Source organism: Agelaius phoeniceus, chromosome 4 (genome assembly GCF_051311805.1).
Source record: "Agelaius phoeniceus isolate bAgePho1 chromosome 4, bAgePho1.hap1, whole genome shotgun sequence".
NCBI lineage: Eukaryota > Metazoa > Chordata > Aves > Passeriformes > Icteridae > Agelaius > Agelaius phoeniceus.
In genome coordinates, this window is record NC_135268.1 from 72,446,895 (window position 1) to 72,463,668 (window position 16,774).

Sequence of the window (16,774 nt, forward strand, 5' to 3'; positions counted from 1 at the left end):
AACATTTACATTCACTTGGATGCTGACAAAATCTCACAAACCAAACCATTTTCATGCTTCTTTTCCTCAATCCATGTAACTGCAACATCCTCACAGGTTATGTCTTTCAGGACTTTACCCCCAAAAATCAAGTTTTGTAGATGGTTTCAATTCTCCAACAGATTTAAGAGCTAATTCCCACCATGTAATTTCTTCTGTACTCTAAGAAATAGAAGCAGAACTCTAAGAATTGAAGCAGAAAATGCTTCAATGTTATTTTAATTCTTATTTAAACAATAGGAATTTAAAGTTTGCCCTAAAGAAGTGTGCCTTTCAAAGAGTGGGAACTTTCCACAGAAAGACTGGATGTACAGAATGCCAATTTCTGCTGCTGTGTCAGACATGTGACAATTCTCTTCAGGAGCTTTATCCTGGACAGAAACCCTCAAGAAGAGCATTTTACCTGTTCCCTTCCCCTCTCCCCTGCCCTGCTCTGTTAATTCAGAATGGGGAAAAGCTTCAGGCAATGCTCATGGAAGAGCTGGACCTCTGCAGTGCTGAACTCTGAGGCAGGAAATGGGTTTGATTTTCTTGAGTGCAAGTTTCAAGCCAGACATGAAATCCACTCTGTTCCATTCTCCCAGTGAAATCACCCAAGTTGCCCAACTGCAAGGTTTGCCATTGGCACTGTGGGGCTGCTTGGGAAATTCTTGTCAGAACAAACTCCAAAGCAAAATAGAAATAATCTGCAGCACAGGCTGAGCCTCTGCCTTCAACTGCTTCTGCACTTGAGGAGAAAAACAGTGTGAAAGGACTGCAGGCTGCTGCTGCTGCTAAACACTACACAGTACCAGGACTAGGAAAACACGTTAGTAAGTTAAAAATAAAACAGAAATGGAACTTGTCTTTCCTAGAATTAAGGAAAGAACAAGTTTAAACAGCACTCCAGCATCAATTCACCAATTTTTTTTATGTAATCTTTAATATTTGGTTGGTATCTTTGTCACAGAGACAAGAAGAAGCAGCAAGGTAAGGTCTAAATATTTATTGACTACCGCAAAGCACAAGCAGCACCTTGGTTAGTGTTTCAAAACAGCCAGGAAATGTCAGGAATGCACTTTTAGAAACTGCTTGGGCAGCTCTCCTCTAAGCTGTGATGCACAGTTTGGTCACAAACAGAAGCAGTGCTACCAACTCCAAAAACTCTAACTGCTGGAACTTACTTTTATCAAATCAGCTGCAAGGCATAATTAAAAAATTGGAGTGTTACAATTTTACAGGTAGGTCTGAGAAATGATTCTTCCCGTGTTTGCTGAAGTTTGGAGCACACACATTTACTATGAAACCAAACTATTTCCAAAGGTCAGTGACTTGGCTCTGTGACCATTTCCTCCCCACCCTGGCTCTGAAGTAACCCAGGATATCAGATTTTAACACTTGCAATGCTTTGGCTTCCGTGCTTTGTCATTCCCTTCCCCATTTCAGGGATTGTTTCCCTTCAATTCCATATTTGAAACCTGTAAAGTCTTTTTAAACATCCAAAAGTAGTGGCAGAATCAATAACCCATGAGATGCACATCTCCATTTTTAATCTGCCTGACTACAAGATTGCAAAAAAGAAAATTATTCAGATTTACAAAGCCCTTAACCAGAGGATTTTTACTTAAACAATCTTTGTTTACTCTTCTGGGAGCTGAACTTCTCTTGGAGCTGAACTTCTACTGATGTTCTATATAATTATATACCCAGTGGAAACCAAGTGCCATCCTGATAAGCCAAACAGCACTTCCAAGTTCCTCCAAGATGGATTATTAAGCAATTTTATGGGATTTAAGTGGCTATTAACCATCACAAATAACTAATTATTATAAAAGTGATGCCAAAAATTGACATATCTGCTCTTAAATGTGTACAAATATTTCAAAGCACACCTGTGTTCCATGTAGCAGCTGAGAGGCTCCACACAGGTGTTGATTGTTCCAATGATGAAAGAAGATTTCACATCTGGGTCAGGGTGAGTCTGCAGAGCTTGCACAACATCAATAACATCAGTGTACCTGCAAGAATCCACAATGCAAAATGGGTTCAGAGATCCAGAACACTTCCCTACTCAGGAGGAAATGGATGGCTTGGAGGAAAACTGGATTTCCAAAAGAGCTACCAAAAGAGATGGAAAGCAGCTCAGAGCTTGGCAAATCCAGACAAATTAAGCAAATCCAGACAAATCAAGCAAATCCAGCAAATAAACTGACTGGAAGTTACATTAAAATTAAATGATTAACAATCCAGAGAAAAACAGTGTAAACTTTGCACTGAACAACTGGAAAGTCCAGCTTGCAAAAAGCACAATATAACACAAACACTTCATGCCAAGCAAATTAAGCACAATTTGAGTTAAAAAATGAATAAAATAACAGCCTCCTCACTTATGAGCATCCCAATTTAAACATGTTTCTACCACTAATGCATCCCTTTTTTATCAGGGCCACCACCACTGCTGCATTTTATCTCTGTATGACATCAAGCTTAGGTGAACCTGAGTTTTCATTTCAGGTATTTATTGCTCAGCCAGTTACAAACTTTTATCTACAAACCTTTATTCAGTTATCAGCTGAATGGGATATTTAAAGAACTCCAGATACTCTAAAGCTGCCTACACCAACACCCAACTATCCATAAAGAATGGAAAACTTCCAATTATCTGTTCCTGAAGCCAGTGCTCTACCAGAGTATCAGTTATTTTTCCTATCAATGGATTTAACACCATCCCTACTAATTACACAAAAAAAATAAATCAATCTGGCTCCAACATGGAAAAAATTATGGTTTTTAACACTATCAGAATGGACCATAATGAAGAAAATGCTGAGCTCCATTTGCACATCCTCAGTGAGAAGGATGAGCTGGAATTCATTGCAGCCACATCAGGGTAGTGCCTCCCTCACCCTGGTTTGTGTCACCTTCTAATGACTCAGAAGATGATCCTGGCTCTCAAATGCTACACTGGAGATGGAAATGTCAGACACAGGTGGGTGGCTCAGTCTTCACCTTTATCCCACAAGGAAAATGGCATTTATCCAAAACACATCACTAAGCCCTCCTCTGTTATCACCTGCTCTATCAGGCAACAAGGTTTTTGACAGTTTGAGCTCTGCTGGCAGTTCTGGAGTCAGAATCACAGAACAGTTTGGGTTGGAAAGGACCTTTAAAGGTCACCTTAGTTCAACCTCCTGCAACAACCAGGGACATCTTTCACTACCCCAGGCTGTTCCAACCTGGCCTTGGACACCTCCAGAGATGCAGGGGCAGCCACAGCTGTGCCAGGGTCTCACCACCCTCCCAGCCAGGGATTCCTTCCCAATATCCCACCCAAATCTCCCCTTTTTCAAGCTGAAGCCATTCCCTGTGTCCTGTCCCTCCATCCCTTGTCCCCAGTCCCTCTCCAGCTCTCCTGGAGCTCCTTTAGGTCCTGCAAGGGGCTCTGAGCTCTCTCTGGAGCCTTGTGAGCATTCCCAGCTCTCCAATCCTGGTTGCAGAGCAGAGGGGCTCCAGCCCTGGAGCAGCTCCATGGCCTCCTCTGGGCTCTCTCCAGCACCCCCAGGTCCTTCTGCTGCTGGGACCTAAGAGCTGGGGCAGCTCTGCAGGTGGGATCTCACCTGAGCAGGGCACAGGGGCAGAATCCCCCCTCCCCTGCTGCCCACACTGAGGGACCAGCCCAGCACAGAGGGGTTCTGGGCTGTGAGTGCACCCAGACCATGGGAGGAAAGCTAAGCACACCATTTCAACAGGAGCAACAAAACCAACAGGGACAGAAAAGATGAGTTTGGTCTGTAAGTAAACCAGAATTGCCTTATTCTACACAAGAGTTCCAAGAGTTTGGATTCTTTACCCTTGCAGCACCACCAGGAGCCTGTTGTTCTTCCCAGTGGGCTTCCCAGTGCTCTTCAGGGTGGGCTGATGGACCCCAAGGTTCTGCTGGGCCTCCAGGAGCCCGGCCAGGAAGCGCTGGAAGTGGGAGGCACTGAAACACTGCGGGCTGTCCATGGTCTGCCGATACACAATCCACCTGGGGCACACACAGGGAGCAAGGCAGCTCAGGAGCTGGCACACAACACCTCTGTTTTCTCCCTATTGTCCTAGATTGAAGGCAATCTGTATTATATTTGCCATCTCTTAGAGGTGGGGCAGTTCTCTGCTGTTCATTGGGCAGTTTTCTTTATCTCTTCCACAACCAATCCTCCCTCTGGGGAGATATCTGCTGTTCATGGGCCATTCATTATTAATTGTTTGTGGTGGTGTTCACAGGGGTCCCAGGACGAGGGAAGAGATGAGAAGTTTGACTCTATGTTTCAGAAGGCTGATTTAGTATTTTATGATATATATTATATTAAAACTATACTAAAAGAATAGAAGAAAGGATTTCATCAGAAGGCTAGAAAGGAAAAGGAAGGAATGATAATAAAATCTTGTGACTGATCAGAGAGTCTGAGACAGCTGGACTGTGATTGGCCATTAATTAAAAACATCAGACCAATCAAAGATGCACCTGTTGCATCCCATACAGCAGATAATTATTGTTTACATTTCATTTCTGAGGCCTCTCAGCTTCTCAAGAGAAAAGATCTTAAGGAAAAAAATTTTCATAAAATATGCCTGTGACATATGTTCTGTTCATGGGTCATTCATTATTAATTCTCTTCTGTCCATGGCCAGTGAGTGTCCCTGCAGGGCTGATCCAATCCCATCATCCCATGGGGAGATGCTCTGCCCAGGGGAGGAGCCAAGCATTCCTACCTGGATCCAATCTGAGGTTTGGGACAGCCCAGCAGCCTTTGCCCCCTGCATTGCCAGAGGAGCAGCTTCTGCTGCCCTGCATTGCCAGAGGGAGCCCAGGCCCATCTCCAGCAACCCTGGAGCTGCAGAGGAAAACTCCCCCCTTGTGCAGGATCCCTGCTCCAGCAGAGCCACAGCTGGCACTGCAGGGGGGCTGAGCCACCATTTCAACTGCACTGCTACCAACAGGGTGTCAGGTTGTATTCTGACTCTTTCAAGGGTTTTTGGGGTTTTTTTGTATTATTGTATGCATTTTGTTTGGGTTTTTTTTTTTACCTTTTTCTAATAAATTATATTTCTGACTTGGAGTCTCTCACTGGTTTTGCTTTCAAACCAGAGCACTGATTTTCAAGTAGCATCAAAATGAAGTTTGACAAGCCCAAAGATTTCACATCTCTCATCATGATCTCGTTCCACGCGGGGAAGGGGAATTTATTTGGCTTTCTATCATTTCCAGCATATGCACATTCTTTACATGGCTGCCAAAGGGGTTTGTGGGTGTTTTTTGTTGTTTTTCAATAAAACAATGTTCACCAGCTTTTTTCAAAGCTGTACATCATATGAGTAATTCTGATCACTGGCAGTGATGCAGTAAACAAAAATTAGACAAATCCAATTCAAGACTCTGGGCATGAAAATATTTCACTGCAAAAAAGGAAAGTAACAATGACATTTGCAGGAAAACATGAGGGGATGTGCTATTACACAACCTTCAAAAGTCACCTTACGTGTTTGCCCTATAATAGAACCACAAAACTGTTCTGAATCAACTTGATAAAATCAAGACATTGAGTTAAAAGTAAAAGAACAGTGCAGAACATGGCTAAGATTAAATGCTAAGGTGTTTGGCTGTAAGAATTAAAAGGGTAGGATTTTTTTTTTTATTTTTCAGAAGCTCTATCAAGACACAGAGTGGCAAATTCCTATAGCAGATTTATCTCATTGCCATACAACAGATGTCCTGAATGTACCTCAAATCAGGCTAAATTAAAAACAATGCTGTGGCAAAGACTGTTAGTACAGTCTTTTCTCAAAAAAAACAAAAAAAAAAACATTTTAGAATCACTACAAATCAATAAATGGAAGTTCTTCACCACATGGAATAGGCAGCAAAGAAATCTCCTGTGCTGTTTTTCTGTCTAAATGTATAAATTTAAAGGTGAATCTACCTGTCAGCCTGAAATGAGGTTTAAAAACCACCCAATGAAACAGTGATAATTTTTTTTGTTGCCTTCATGCCAAGCTGTTTTTTGGTGATCAGTGTAAGCTGAGCTGCACCAACCTCCCGTGCTCCTTGGTAAAAGTGACAAGGAAAGAGCAGAGGTCGCTGGAACGGCACCCGGGCAGCCCAGTGAGGATGGTGATGATCACCTGCAACACAGAAACAGGACAAGGGAAGTCTAAACATAAAATAACCACAGAAACACTGGTGCAGACACCAAAAAGGCTCTTTTCTATGATTCATATGATTTTTCTTTCTTTTCTAAAAATCCACAGTTAAGCCAATCTAAAAATCAGATTTTAAAACATTCCTGAGGGTTTATTAATAGTCAGAAAGGTCTCTGAACCAGACCCCAGCAATATTGCAAGGAAAGATTACATTCCTGCTGCTTTGGCTTTGTTTTCAGCAGATTTCAAAAGCTGGGAAGCTCCAAGGAAATATTTTCTCTGAAAATGCTATTTAAAGCCCACCTTAAACTGGACAATTGTTATTGCCCCTATAGAGAAAGGATTGTTATACAGATAATATCAGCAAATGTTAAATATCATGTGCTACCTCTATGCTATTTAAAGGACTTTTATGTTCCAGAGAACAATTCAGTTAAATTATTCAGCAATTCATAAAAACAAGCTGCTGCTTTAGGGCAAAGTCTCTCTGGACATTAGAGAAAATACTTCACCTAAAGATCTTTTTCTGCCTCTATTTCACCAGGTTGAAAAGCCATTTGTACTTCCAAAAGACTGTTTAAATGGAAAAGAATTAAGTATATAACCAGAAAAAAAAAGACAAAAAACTGGTGGTAGTGGAGGAGGAGGCAGAGCATGGCTGAACAGGATTAGTATTTTATCACACTACAACAGAACTACTGACAGAATATTCCAAATATTCTATATGAGGGTTAGGAATTATTGTGGAGTTGTTTCCTTACCTTATCACCTTCTGCTTTGCTGTCAGAAATGGTTTCTGACTGTTGGAGAAGGACAGGAAGATGTGCCCTCATCACTGGCTTGGTGCTGACACTGCTGACTGTGAAGTGCTGCATAAACCTTCCAAAAATAAAAGGTTTATTTCATTACAATTGACAGCAAAAGATTTCATCCATATAAATAGTTGGGAAATTACTAAAAAAGATTTCATCCATATAAATAACTGGGAAATTACTAAAACAAGAGTATGAAAAGGTTAAGCTAGAGAGGAAATAATTTATCTCAGAATAAAAACATCCTAGTGTAAAGAGAGAATTATTTAAGAAATATTTTTAGATGGCTATCACATCTACCAAAACAATTTTGTCTCATTTCTGACAGAATGAATCCCTTGGACACTAAAGTAATTTCTCACCTCTCCAATCCTGGAATGGCAGCAGACAGTTTCAGCTCTCTGCATCTTTCCCCAGAAGCAAAAGAGGCATTGAAGAGCTTCTGAACACTGGAATGCCTAAAAGAAGAAAATTAATTAATTAGTTAAAGGAGAAACCTAAAAAATTCATGTCTTTAAACCACATGGGTACATATTAAATGGTACAAAAAAGATAAAGTGAATGTTGCACTACGAATGCACCATTTTTTAAAAATAATTATTAGCAAAACAAATAAATAACAGCATTTTTCTGATTGCAGCTTCTGTGTAACTGTACCAGCAGGAACTTACAGCCTCTTTTGTTCCTCAGACAGGAATTCTTCTGGGACAACCCTTAAAGATAATCCTGAGTTTGTCTGGTTATGCCATGAAGAGAAAACCTGGAATAAAGCAGATCTATGCATGAGTGTCATTATTTTCCCAAATTTGCTGTACATTTGTTTAGGAATTGGTTTTGCTCACCTAAAAAAACAGACACATTTTCACATTTAATATTAAACCATTTAATATTGCACAATAAAAGTTTTGCTGCTAGAGAAGCTGTGGCTGCCCCATCCCTGGAAATGTCCGAGTTTTGGATGGGGCTTGGAGAAATCTGGGAGAGTGGAAGGCGGGGTGGAATGAAATGTGCCTTAAGGTCCCTTCCAATTTTAAAATCCAAATCCACTGATCAGATTTTGCAACCTTTTCTTTGGTTAGACTGGAAGTGCTTTAGGAATTTACTGATCTGGCCTCGTTTTCCCTGATAGAAATGTAGGTGTTTATAGCCCAAGTGCTCTACAGAAGGAACTGAATTAATTCAAGTCTCTTTGAAGCACTGCTGTAATTTTCATGAGGTGAGATTGCAGCAATCATTACTCAAAATTGAAGAAAAACTCTGTTCCCTCCCAAAAGAAAAGGAAACCCTTCGTTTCTCCAAGGAATGTTCTGGCTCCCATCCAATTGCTCCAGCCAAGACACATTAATCTGAATGGCACTGGGAACCTAGAAATCAGATTCAGATGAATCACAAAGTGCTGTCAGTGTTTGGAATTTCCCTTCTTTTCATAAGTAAAGGCAACAGCCATTGTCATTTTTCACAATAACTGTCTGCAAGACAAAACAACTGGGGGGGACACGACTGCTTTCCATTAAAAACTCAGCATCCCAAACACAAGGCTAGGAGATAAAAACCATCAAAATAAAATATACTTTGGATATTAACAAAGGCAATATTGCTCATGCAGAAGGATCCACACAACTAAAGAAACAACCACTTCAAAACACACAGAAGGGACTGAAAGAAATGCCTGGGAGGGATGGAAAAAAGGAATAGTCAAGGGAAATTTGTGTTCCATAAGAGTCCAAGGGTTGGGGATAAAGTGAAAACATAGGTGAGGCTAGCAAGTGTTAGAAATATAGAAATATATCAGGCCCAGAAGAAATGTATCAGAACCTTTTATATATAACTTAGGGAAAGGTTAAAAAAGAGTTGTTGTGGCATCAAAGAAAAAAAACATCCCAAAGCCTAAATAAATTTTCCTCCTGCATCCTTTAGAGTGAGGATGGGAAAGGCATCACCTCATCCTGCACAGCAGATTTCACCTCTGTGGGTTCAACATCTCAGTTTTTAACAAACCCAGATTTGGGTAACAGGGCAGTTGTAATTCCCTTATTCCAGGAGGCTTGGAATAATCCAAGTACAGGTCCAGTGAGTGAGGGATCAAGCCAGATAATTGAGAAGAGTAGAAGCAGCACCTAAATTTCAGTGAATCTTTGTAACCTGTGAGGCACACAGAGTTTTAGAAAGAATTTTGGAGGAAATCAATAAACACCTGAAGGTAAATACTGACAAAATACTATAATAGATTTCCATAGTTTACACAATCAGGTAGAGTCAATTTGATGAAGAGTTTTGTTCATGAGAGAACATCCTGAAGACAAAAGATTTGTTTTATCTGCTTGAGCAAAGCAACTGGTATGGTGCCAGATGAGAAACTTGAACTGCCCAAAATGAACCTCAGTGTGGAACTGTTCACCAAAAAAATTAACTCAAAGGAGGACAGGAATAAATAGCCCTGAGAAAAAGCAATAGGGGAAACAAACACCCTCATCTCAAATACTACAAACAGTTTGGATATCTACAGCCAAAAACCAGATCAAAAGAAAAGCATTACAACTATCAGAAGAAAAAAGAACATTTTATAGGCATAGATTGAAAAGAATCTGGTTTTGTTTTATTAGGCCAAATAAAGCAGAAAGAATAGGTCTGAGATTTGTGAGTATCTCGAGGATGTGTTCTGGTAGAGAAAAGAAAAATAAAACAGATATAGAAGTAGAATTAATATTATAGGCTGAAAATTCAAATACAAACAAACAACAGATTGCCAACCATTCAGAGTGGAACAGTGGGAGGAATTTAAACACTTAAGATAAAAGGAGGAGACATTTTATGGGACCATTAATATGAGCAGTGGGGACTACTCACTCAGCTAGGTGGTCTTTTCCAAGCCAGTGTGATGAGCACATCCTAAAAACCCTTGTGAAGCCCTAAAATCTCCAGGCTCATTTCCTCAAAAGCACTATTGTTATAAAGTTGGGTTTATTAAAAGCCTCTGCAGCACAATGCAAGAAGCCAATCTGCTTAGGGAATAATACAATGCCATATGGGAGACTGAAAAACTTTAACTCCACTTCCCCAAGGATCAAGATCCAAATGTGTCTGACCACAAAAACACACAATGGAACCTCTGCCACTCCATACAATCCCTGCAGCAAATTAGACACCAGAGCTACACTGAAATGCAGCTCAGAAAAGGAGATTTTAGAGCCCTGGCTGCCTCCAGAAGGCAAAGTGAAAGCACATGGGAGCATTAAACACAAGGAGCAGCACCATCACTGGAAATTCTTACAGAAATTGGAGTTTCTCACACATCTTAAACACACACAGAGCAATTCTGTGGCTTCTCCCCCACCCCAACCAAACTTTTCCCACTTTACCTGGGAATAAAAAGCTTTATAAATCTTTTTCTTGGGGAAAAGTGCAATCATCAGAAAGTTGTTCTGGGTGTGGAATTCAATGGGGAGATGAGGAAGCAGAGAACTTTTGAAGTCTATGAAGAGAGCAGCAACAATGCTGTTGGAATCCTGGAAAAGAAAGAAAAAGGGCAAGGTAAAATTAATATTTTCTACTTTGCATAGCACAGAGATGGAGCAGGAGGGGTGGAGCACAAATATCTGCAGGTACTGGAGATATCACAAGCTCAAAACAAAGGATCTGAGTTTGAGTGAAGCACTAAACTTTTGTCCTGAAAACAAAGATTAAATTTTAATATCTTCTCTTGTCCACACCAAAATTTAGACCCATCTTCTGCTGCTGCTGCTTCAAACAACTCTTTGTCTACAGCCACATGTCCAACACAGACAGCAGATGAAAAATGAATTCAATGCCACCTAAAAAGGTGACAAGGGAGGTTGAAGCCCTCAGGTTGTGTTTCCCTCAGAAGAACTGAACTCAGGTTCATTTTTTTTTTCTGAGAAAATACTGACTTGGGTTTTTTTGGGTTATTTTTTAGTTTGTTTTGGGTTTTTTTTCCCCAGAGTGGTGGAAGTGCTCAAGGCCAGGCTGGATGGGGCTTGGAGCAACCTGGGAAAGTGGAAGGAGTTCCAAGCAGGGGGTGAAACAAGATGGTTTTTAAGGTCCCTTCCAACCCAAACCATTCCATGACTCTGGAATCCAGGTCAGGATTTTATACACAAATCTGCAGGATGCTGAAGTGTTTTATATTCAAGTCCTTTTCACTCATAACCCTTTTCACATCAAAGTTTTAGAAAATCAGAACAATTTAGAAGCATGAAGCATTTCTGGGAAATGGGAATTCAATTATGTAGGGCTCAAATCTGAATTTTAGTGGTATCCCCTTCACTTTCAATAGAAATGGGCAAAGAACTCACTGTACTCATTGTTGAGAAGAGAAAGCTCAAGTTGGGGAACTGTTACATAAGAATTGGTATCAACTCAGAGACATTTGCAAACAGAATCTCTCTGCTTTGCTGACTGAGGGATTAATCATAAAAATAATCCTCTCAAAGTCGCTGAGGTCACTGAAGAATATACAAAAATATTCTCCTCAAAGACAACAATTTCTTTTAAGAGAAAATGGCTTTTGGAACAGATTCCACTGATCCTGGATTCTTCAGGATGGTTTAGAGATTTCCTGAGAAGTGACTTCAAGGCCAACTCATCCATGCTGCTGTCAGCACGAGAAGTGTCCAACAAAATCTGCTCCTGGAAAACATTTTGGGCTCCACAAATTGAAAAAAGCTGAAAAGCAGCAGCAGCAGCAGCAGCAATAATCCCCACGGACACGAGGTTGAAAGGAGCCAGCTCCAAGTTTTACAAGATGTTCATGTCATTGTGAAATCTAAATATTGCTTGGTAATATTTGTTCCCTTGATGAATGGCCAGAATCTCCCCTGCCCTACGTGAGTGCCAGGGATCTCAGGAGCTCAGGGGCAGCTCAGTGCCCAGTTCCTCACAGCACAGGAGCAGAATTCCAGATATTTTCAAGTTAAAAAGAAGAATATCTCACAGGCATCATGCTAAAGCTGCAAAAAAAAAAAAACCAAAAAAACCTGCATTTTGCATCACTTCAAAGTCTGCTATCTTTTATTTGAATCAGAACATTTAATTCTCCTTTTTCTTTTCCATCCATGTTGCTGCAGGAACTTTTGGAAAGAGCAAGCAATGATTCCCCTGCTTCTCCTGTCACTTCTTAACAGTTTCAAAACCCTCCACCCTCATATTCTGCCAAGTCAGTAGAACAATAACACACTCCCTGTCAAGGCTTAGCTTCACACAAAAATCTGGCATCATTTCAAGAATGATGGCCAGGTCCCAGAAATAGCAACTTTTCTGAAAGTGAGTGTCTTGAGTCAAACAATCCCAGGAAGGTCAGTGTTAAAATAGCTTCTGAAACGAGGGGCAATCAATCTGATGTCCAAGAAAAGGCAGCTAAGGTAAGACTCTCTGGGCTGCTGTGTTTTCATCTCAATTGAATCCCATTTTTCTTGTATTTGACTGGTTTCCTGTATTGTGGGATGAAATCACCCAGCACAATGCTGAGGGAGGTCACTGAATAAATGGGGAATACTGTACCTGAACAAAAGGGAATCTAAAGGAAACTGATTTTGGTTTTTTTTTTCCTCAGTGTTTAGGAAACAGTAACCAACACAAATAATCTCTTTTCCACCCTGAAGAAGTGATGGTTAACCAGTGTTTCTGCCTCGAGGTGGACAGAGCTGAGCTGCCATCATTAACCCCTCAATTCCCACTGAGCCTGAACACTGCTCTGGTGGCCAAGGGAGAGATTCAATTCTATTTTTAATAAAAGGCAGAATTTCACCCTCCATGACTTCACCACACCTTGAACTCTTCTCTATCCATGCCTTCACACTGAGAGATATTTGATGAATGTCATGTTGTGTAATTTTTCTTCTAACAAAAAGCAGTTTTCACACTGTTAACAGCACATTGTTAACTCCAGGACAAAATTCTCTCCTCCTTTTTCACTAATTTCAGTTAATCAGCACCAAAACTGTAGTGATTTGCATCAGTTATTACAGTTGTACAGACACTTAAAACTTCAATCTAAACTTTGTACCAGGATTCCATTTTTATTAAAAATTGATGGAAACTTTATGACAGAAAAAAGAGAAAAAATACTCACCCCATCATAGAGAGAAATGGAGCTCATGTGGTTCTTGGGAATGGAAATGCTGCCATGGTGGGGATCACAGAACAGAATTCCATCAGAAAAGAAATACAGTTTACCTAGAATTTGAAGGAAAAATAATTGTATGAGGTAGAAATCAACATTTCAGCTTCTCATGATGACTGTCTCTTCTTCCTGAGGAAGAAATCTATGTTCCTGCAGGATTTTGTTGTATTTAACAAGCAGTAAATTTGATTTTGGATAATATTTAGTGATATTTATTTTATTTTTATTAAATTAAAATATTTCTTTTATTTGAGATAATATTTACAACCATTCAGTCTTTACTGGATCTCATTACCAAGGGCAGGAATCATGGCTACAACTGCATCTGAGTTTATCTGACCCCACAGAACTATTTATCATAAATACTGAGGCTTTTTTTTTAAATTAAAAGCAAAAAAATTCCATCCTGTCAAATTTCCAACTTTCAGAAATACAAAATTGACACTACAAGAACTTAAGTAAAGATTGCATCCAAAACAATTGAAAATTCAAACATTGCAACAAACTGAAGTGTAAAAACATTTAAGTGGAAAATTTAAGCACTAAGTTTAATTTAAACTTAAAAGAAATGACTTTAAATTAACCTTTTGAATTAAAATTTAACCTAATAATTAAAATTTTTGAAGCAACCTGGGTTAGTGGAAGGTGTCCCTGCCCATGGCAAGGGGTTGGATCTAAATGTTCCAACCCAAACTATTCCATGAATTTAATGCACCTTTTGCACCTCAGGGCTGCAGCCTCAGGAGAGCCCAGATTTGAGCACAACAAATTGGGGAACAAATTCAGCTTCACTGCCATGCCCTGAAAAAAATTTCATGTTCCTTGCAGTGTTTCCTAATGGTCTTTAGAGCATCTATTTGTAACTCTCCAGCCAAAGAGTTGGTAAAATATTGAACTTCACAAATCTCAAAAAAAAAAAAAATTAAAAAAAAATTAAAAAAGAAAAAGAAATTGCTCCTTTGGAGGAACACGGAGCCAGTTTTAACAAAGCAAAATAAAATAAAATAAAATAAAATAAAATAAAATAAAACAAAATAAAAATCCAGCATTCTCCAGTTATTTACTGAGTGAACAAGTGCCCACAGCAGTGCATTGCAAAACAGCTGAAAATCACACTCTGCATTAACCTCTTCTCTTTGAAATCTGATCAATTGGAGCCAAAGCAGCTGCCCTTATGTGAGGGTTGCTGTTTAATTGCCTTGCACATCATTATTTACCCTCCACACTCCAGGGCAAAGACAACAAAGCTGAAGGTTCTCCTCTAAACACTGTCAGCACCAAGCACTTAATGTCAGATATTCAGCACCTCCTGCTGCACATCAGCACTGTGACAGCAGCACCTTCTCTGCAAAAAATATATCTAGAAATATATTCTATAATAGAATATATTCTATTCTATAACAGAATATATTGTATATATTCTGTGATATATTTTATATTACAGAATATATAAAGAAAATTAAAATATTGTGCCTTAAAAAGAATCTATTCATTCAAGGCACAGTGAGGGAGGGAAATCTACCAGTCCTATCAAATTGTTTTCAGTCTCATTCCTGGGATATTCATGTTGTTTAAGGTCTTGAAGGAAGACACCAAAAAAAGAGGAATAATCCAAGACTGCTGCCAGGGGTGTTGGGTCAAAAAGCTGTAACTGGATTGGATCTGAGAAGGATCAAATTCAGGCATTTTTTTCTGCCACAGTGAGCAGCTGAGCTGACAAATTCTGAATTCCTGAGAGAAAATGGCAGTGGCACAAACCTGGAACACATCAGCTCCAGGAGGAGGCTGTGAGAGGAATATTTGCCTTCTCCTCCTGAGCTGGGAGCCCACAGCACTTCTGCAATGGCCAATCCTTCCAAGCTCATGTTCAAAGAGACAGAAAACATCTGGCAGCACATCTGGCAAGGGCAGCAGCAGCCAGTTGGGAAGGTGAGCTGTGGGGAAAAGCCTCCTCCCACCAAAGGTCTGCAAAGCCCAAAGCTCTGCAGGAATTCTCCTTCATTCTCCTTCCAGGATTTTCAGGCAGAGGTTGGGACCAAAAAACCAGACATGGAATTAAACACCAGGGACTTGGAAAGGCAAATTGGAAGTTTAAGATGATGGCACAGTTTGGCTCACCAGAGTGTGAATCCCAGAACTTCTCTCCTGTTTAAAAACTCACCAAAACAAGAAAAAACAAGCAAAAAACAAAAAGAAAACCACCCAACTTTATCTCACCTTCTGCAGGCATGGCCTGTGGATTGCTGGAACAGATATAAACTCCATCACCCCCAGTGAGTAAAGTGCCCAGGAAAGATTTGTCCTCCTAAACAGAAAAAAACCAAACAGCAACATCACAGACTGGATCAAGGACCAATCCAAGCAGGAATATTTCTATTTTCTCCTGCTTTTGCTCCAAGAGAAAATATTTAATTTTCAAACAGCATCGGTCAAGAACTTTTAAAATATTTTTATCCTGCATGGACAGAGAAGGACCAGGGAAAGAGAGCAAGGCAAGAGGGTAATTTTTAAAAGCCTTCCCCCATTTTGGTTTTGCCAACAGCAATGAAGTTACAAGTTATTGTCACAACCACAAGGCTGAGCTTTTTTGTTTTTACTTTGTCCATCTACTGAGCTAAAAGTATATTACATGAAAATAAATCTATTTATAATGAACATTCCTGGGAACCACAAATTGCACCACAAATGTGAAACTCATGTGATTTAAGATGTTTCCAGATTCCAAACTCTTTTTTTTTTTCCTAGTGCATAGAGTGTTTTCCTTTAGACATTAGCATGCTAATTAAGTTAAAAGAAAGTTGCATCAAGTTTTAGGGGCTTTTGGAGACACATGAGCTCCATGAGTAATGTTTAGTGAGACTTCCATGAAATCATAGTTTTATTAGGACTCTTTTTGCTCTTGGGTTTTATGATTCTTTGAAATAAAGAAAGCCTCAAACTTTTACACACAATATATTATTTTGTATGTGCAATTTTGAAAAAGACAGGGCAGAACAAGCAAGTCTTGTAGAAGAGAAGTAACACACAGAATAAAAAGAGACTCTGGTAGTAGCTCAAGTTTTTCTCATCAAAGTGTAACTTCTTTAGTTTAACAAAAATATTTAACTTTACCTTCAATACTTGCTGTGCCTTTTCAGACAGTTTCACATCACTGTCTTCAACCTGCAGCCAGAAACAGCTTCCATTTGAATTGTGATTTATATAAATAAAGTCTAACATTAAATAAAAAGCATTAAAGAAGTTTGGAGGCCAACAAGAACCTCAGGTACCACAGACAGAAGAAGCCCTGGGCACTGAGTGTTTTAAAAACAATTTTGTGCTCTTAATACTGTGCTACCATGGGACCAAAATTATTTATTGCACCACATTCCCCCCATTAAAATGCTTTATAGACTAAAATATTATATAGATAGAAAGCATGCAGCTTTATGTTTTATTACTGTTCAAGCATGCACTGCCAAAGGCAATGCCCAGCTTTGTTATATTCTTTGGAATTCTATCTCTCACACAGTGCAAGGCATCAAAGGTCTTGAATCAAGCTTTGCTTTCTTTTGGGCTGATCTAAAATGCCCCACAATAAACAGAATTTTCAAAAGTCCCACTGTGCACTTCAAAAACAACC

The 16,774-nt window shown here is 39.7% G+C and overlaps 1 protein-coding gene across 1 annotated transcript in view; it reads right to left on the bottom strand.

Annotated features, from left to right (window-relative positions):
- DNAAF9 (dynein axonemal assembly factor 9) overlaps positions 1–16,774 on the bottom strand; it is a 77,727-nt gene that overhangs the window by 18,880 nt on the left and 42,073 nt on the right. Inside the window, exons 19-28 of the mRNA XM_054633858.2 lie at positions 16,264–16,314; positions 15,370–15,457; positions 13,102–13,205; positions 10,373–10,519; positions 7,685–7,773; positions 7,376–7,471; positions 6,963–7,080; positions 6,095–6,183; positions 3,869–4,045; positions 1,911–2,036 (exon numbers count right to left, since the gene is read on the bottom strand). Coding sequence (XP_054489833.2) covers positions 1,911–2,036; positions 3,869–4,045; positions 6,095–6,183; positions 6,963–7,080; positions 7,376–7,471; positions 7,685–7,773; positions 10,373–10,519; positions 13,102–13,205; positions 15,370–15,457; positions 16,264–16,314 — 1,085 coding nt within the window. The remainder of the gene's footprint in view (positions 1–1,910; positions 2,037–3,868; positions 4,046–6,094; positions 6,184–6,962; positions 7,081–7,375; positions 7,472–7,684; positions 7,774–10,372; positions 10,520–13,101; positions 13,206–15,369; positions 15,458–16,263; positions 16,315–16,774) is intronic.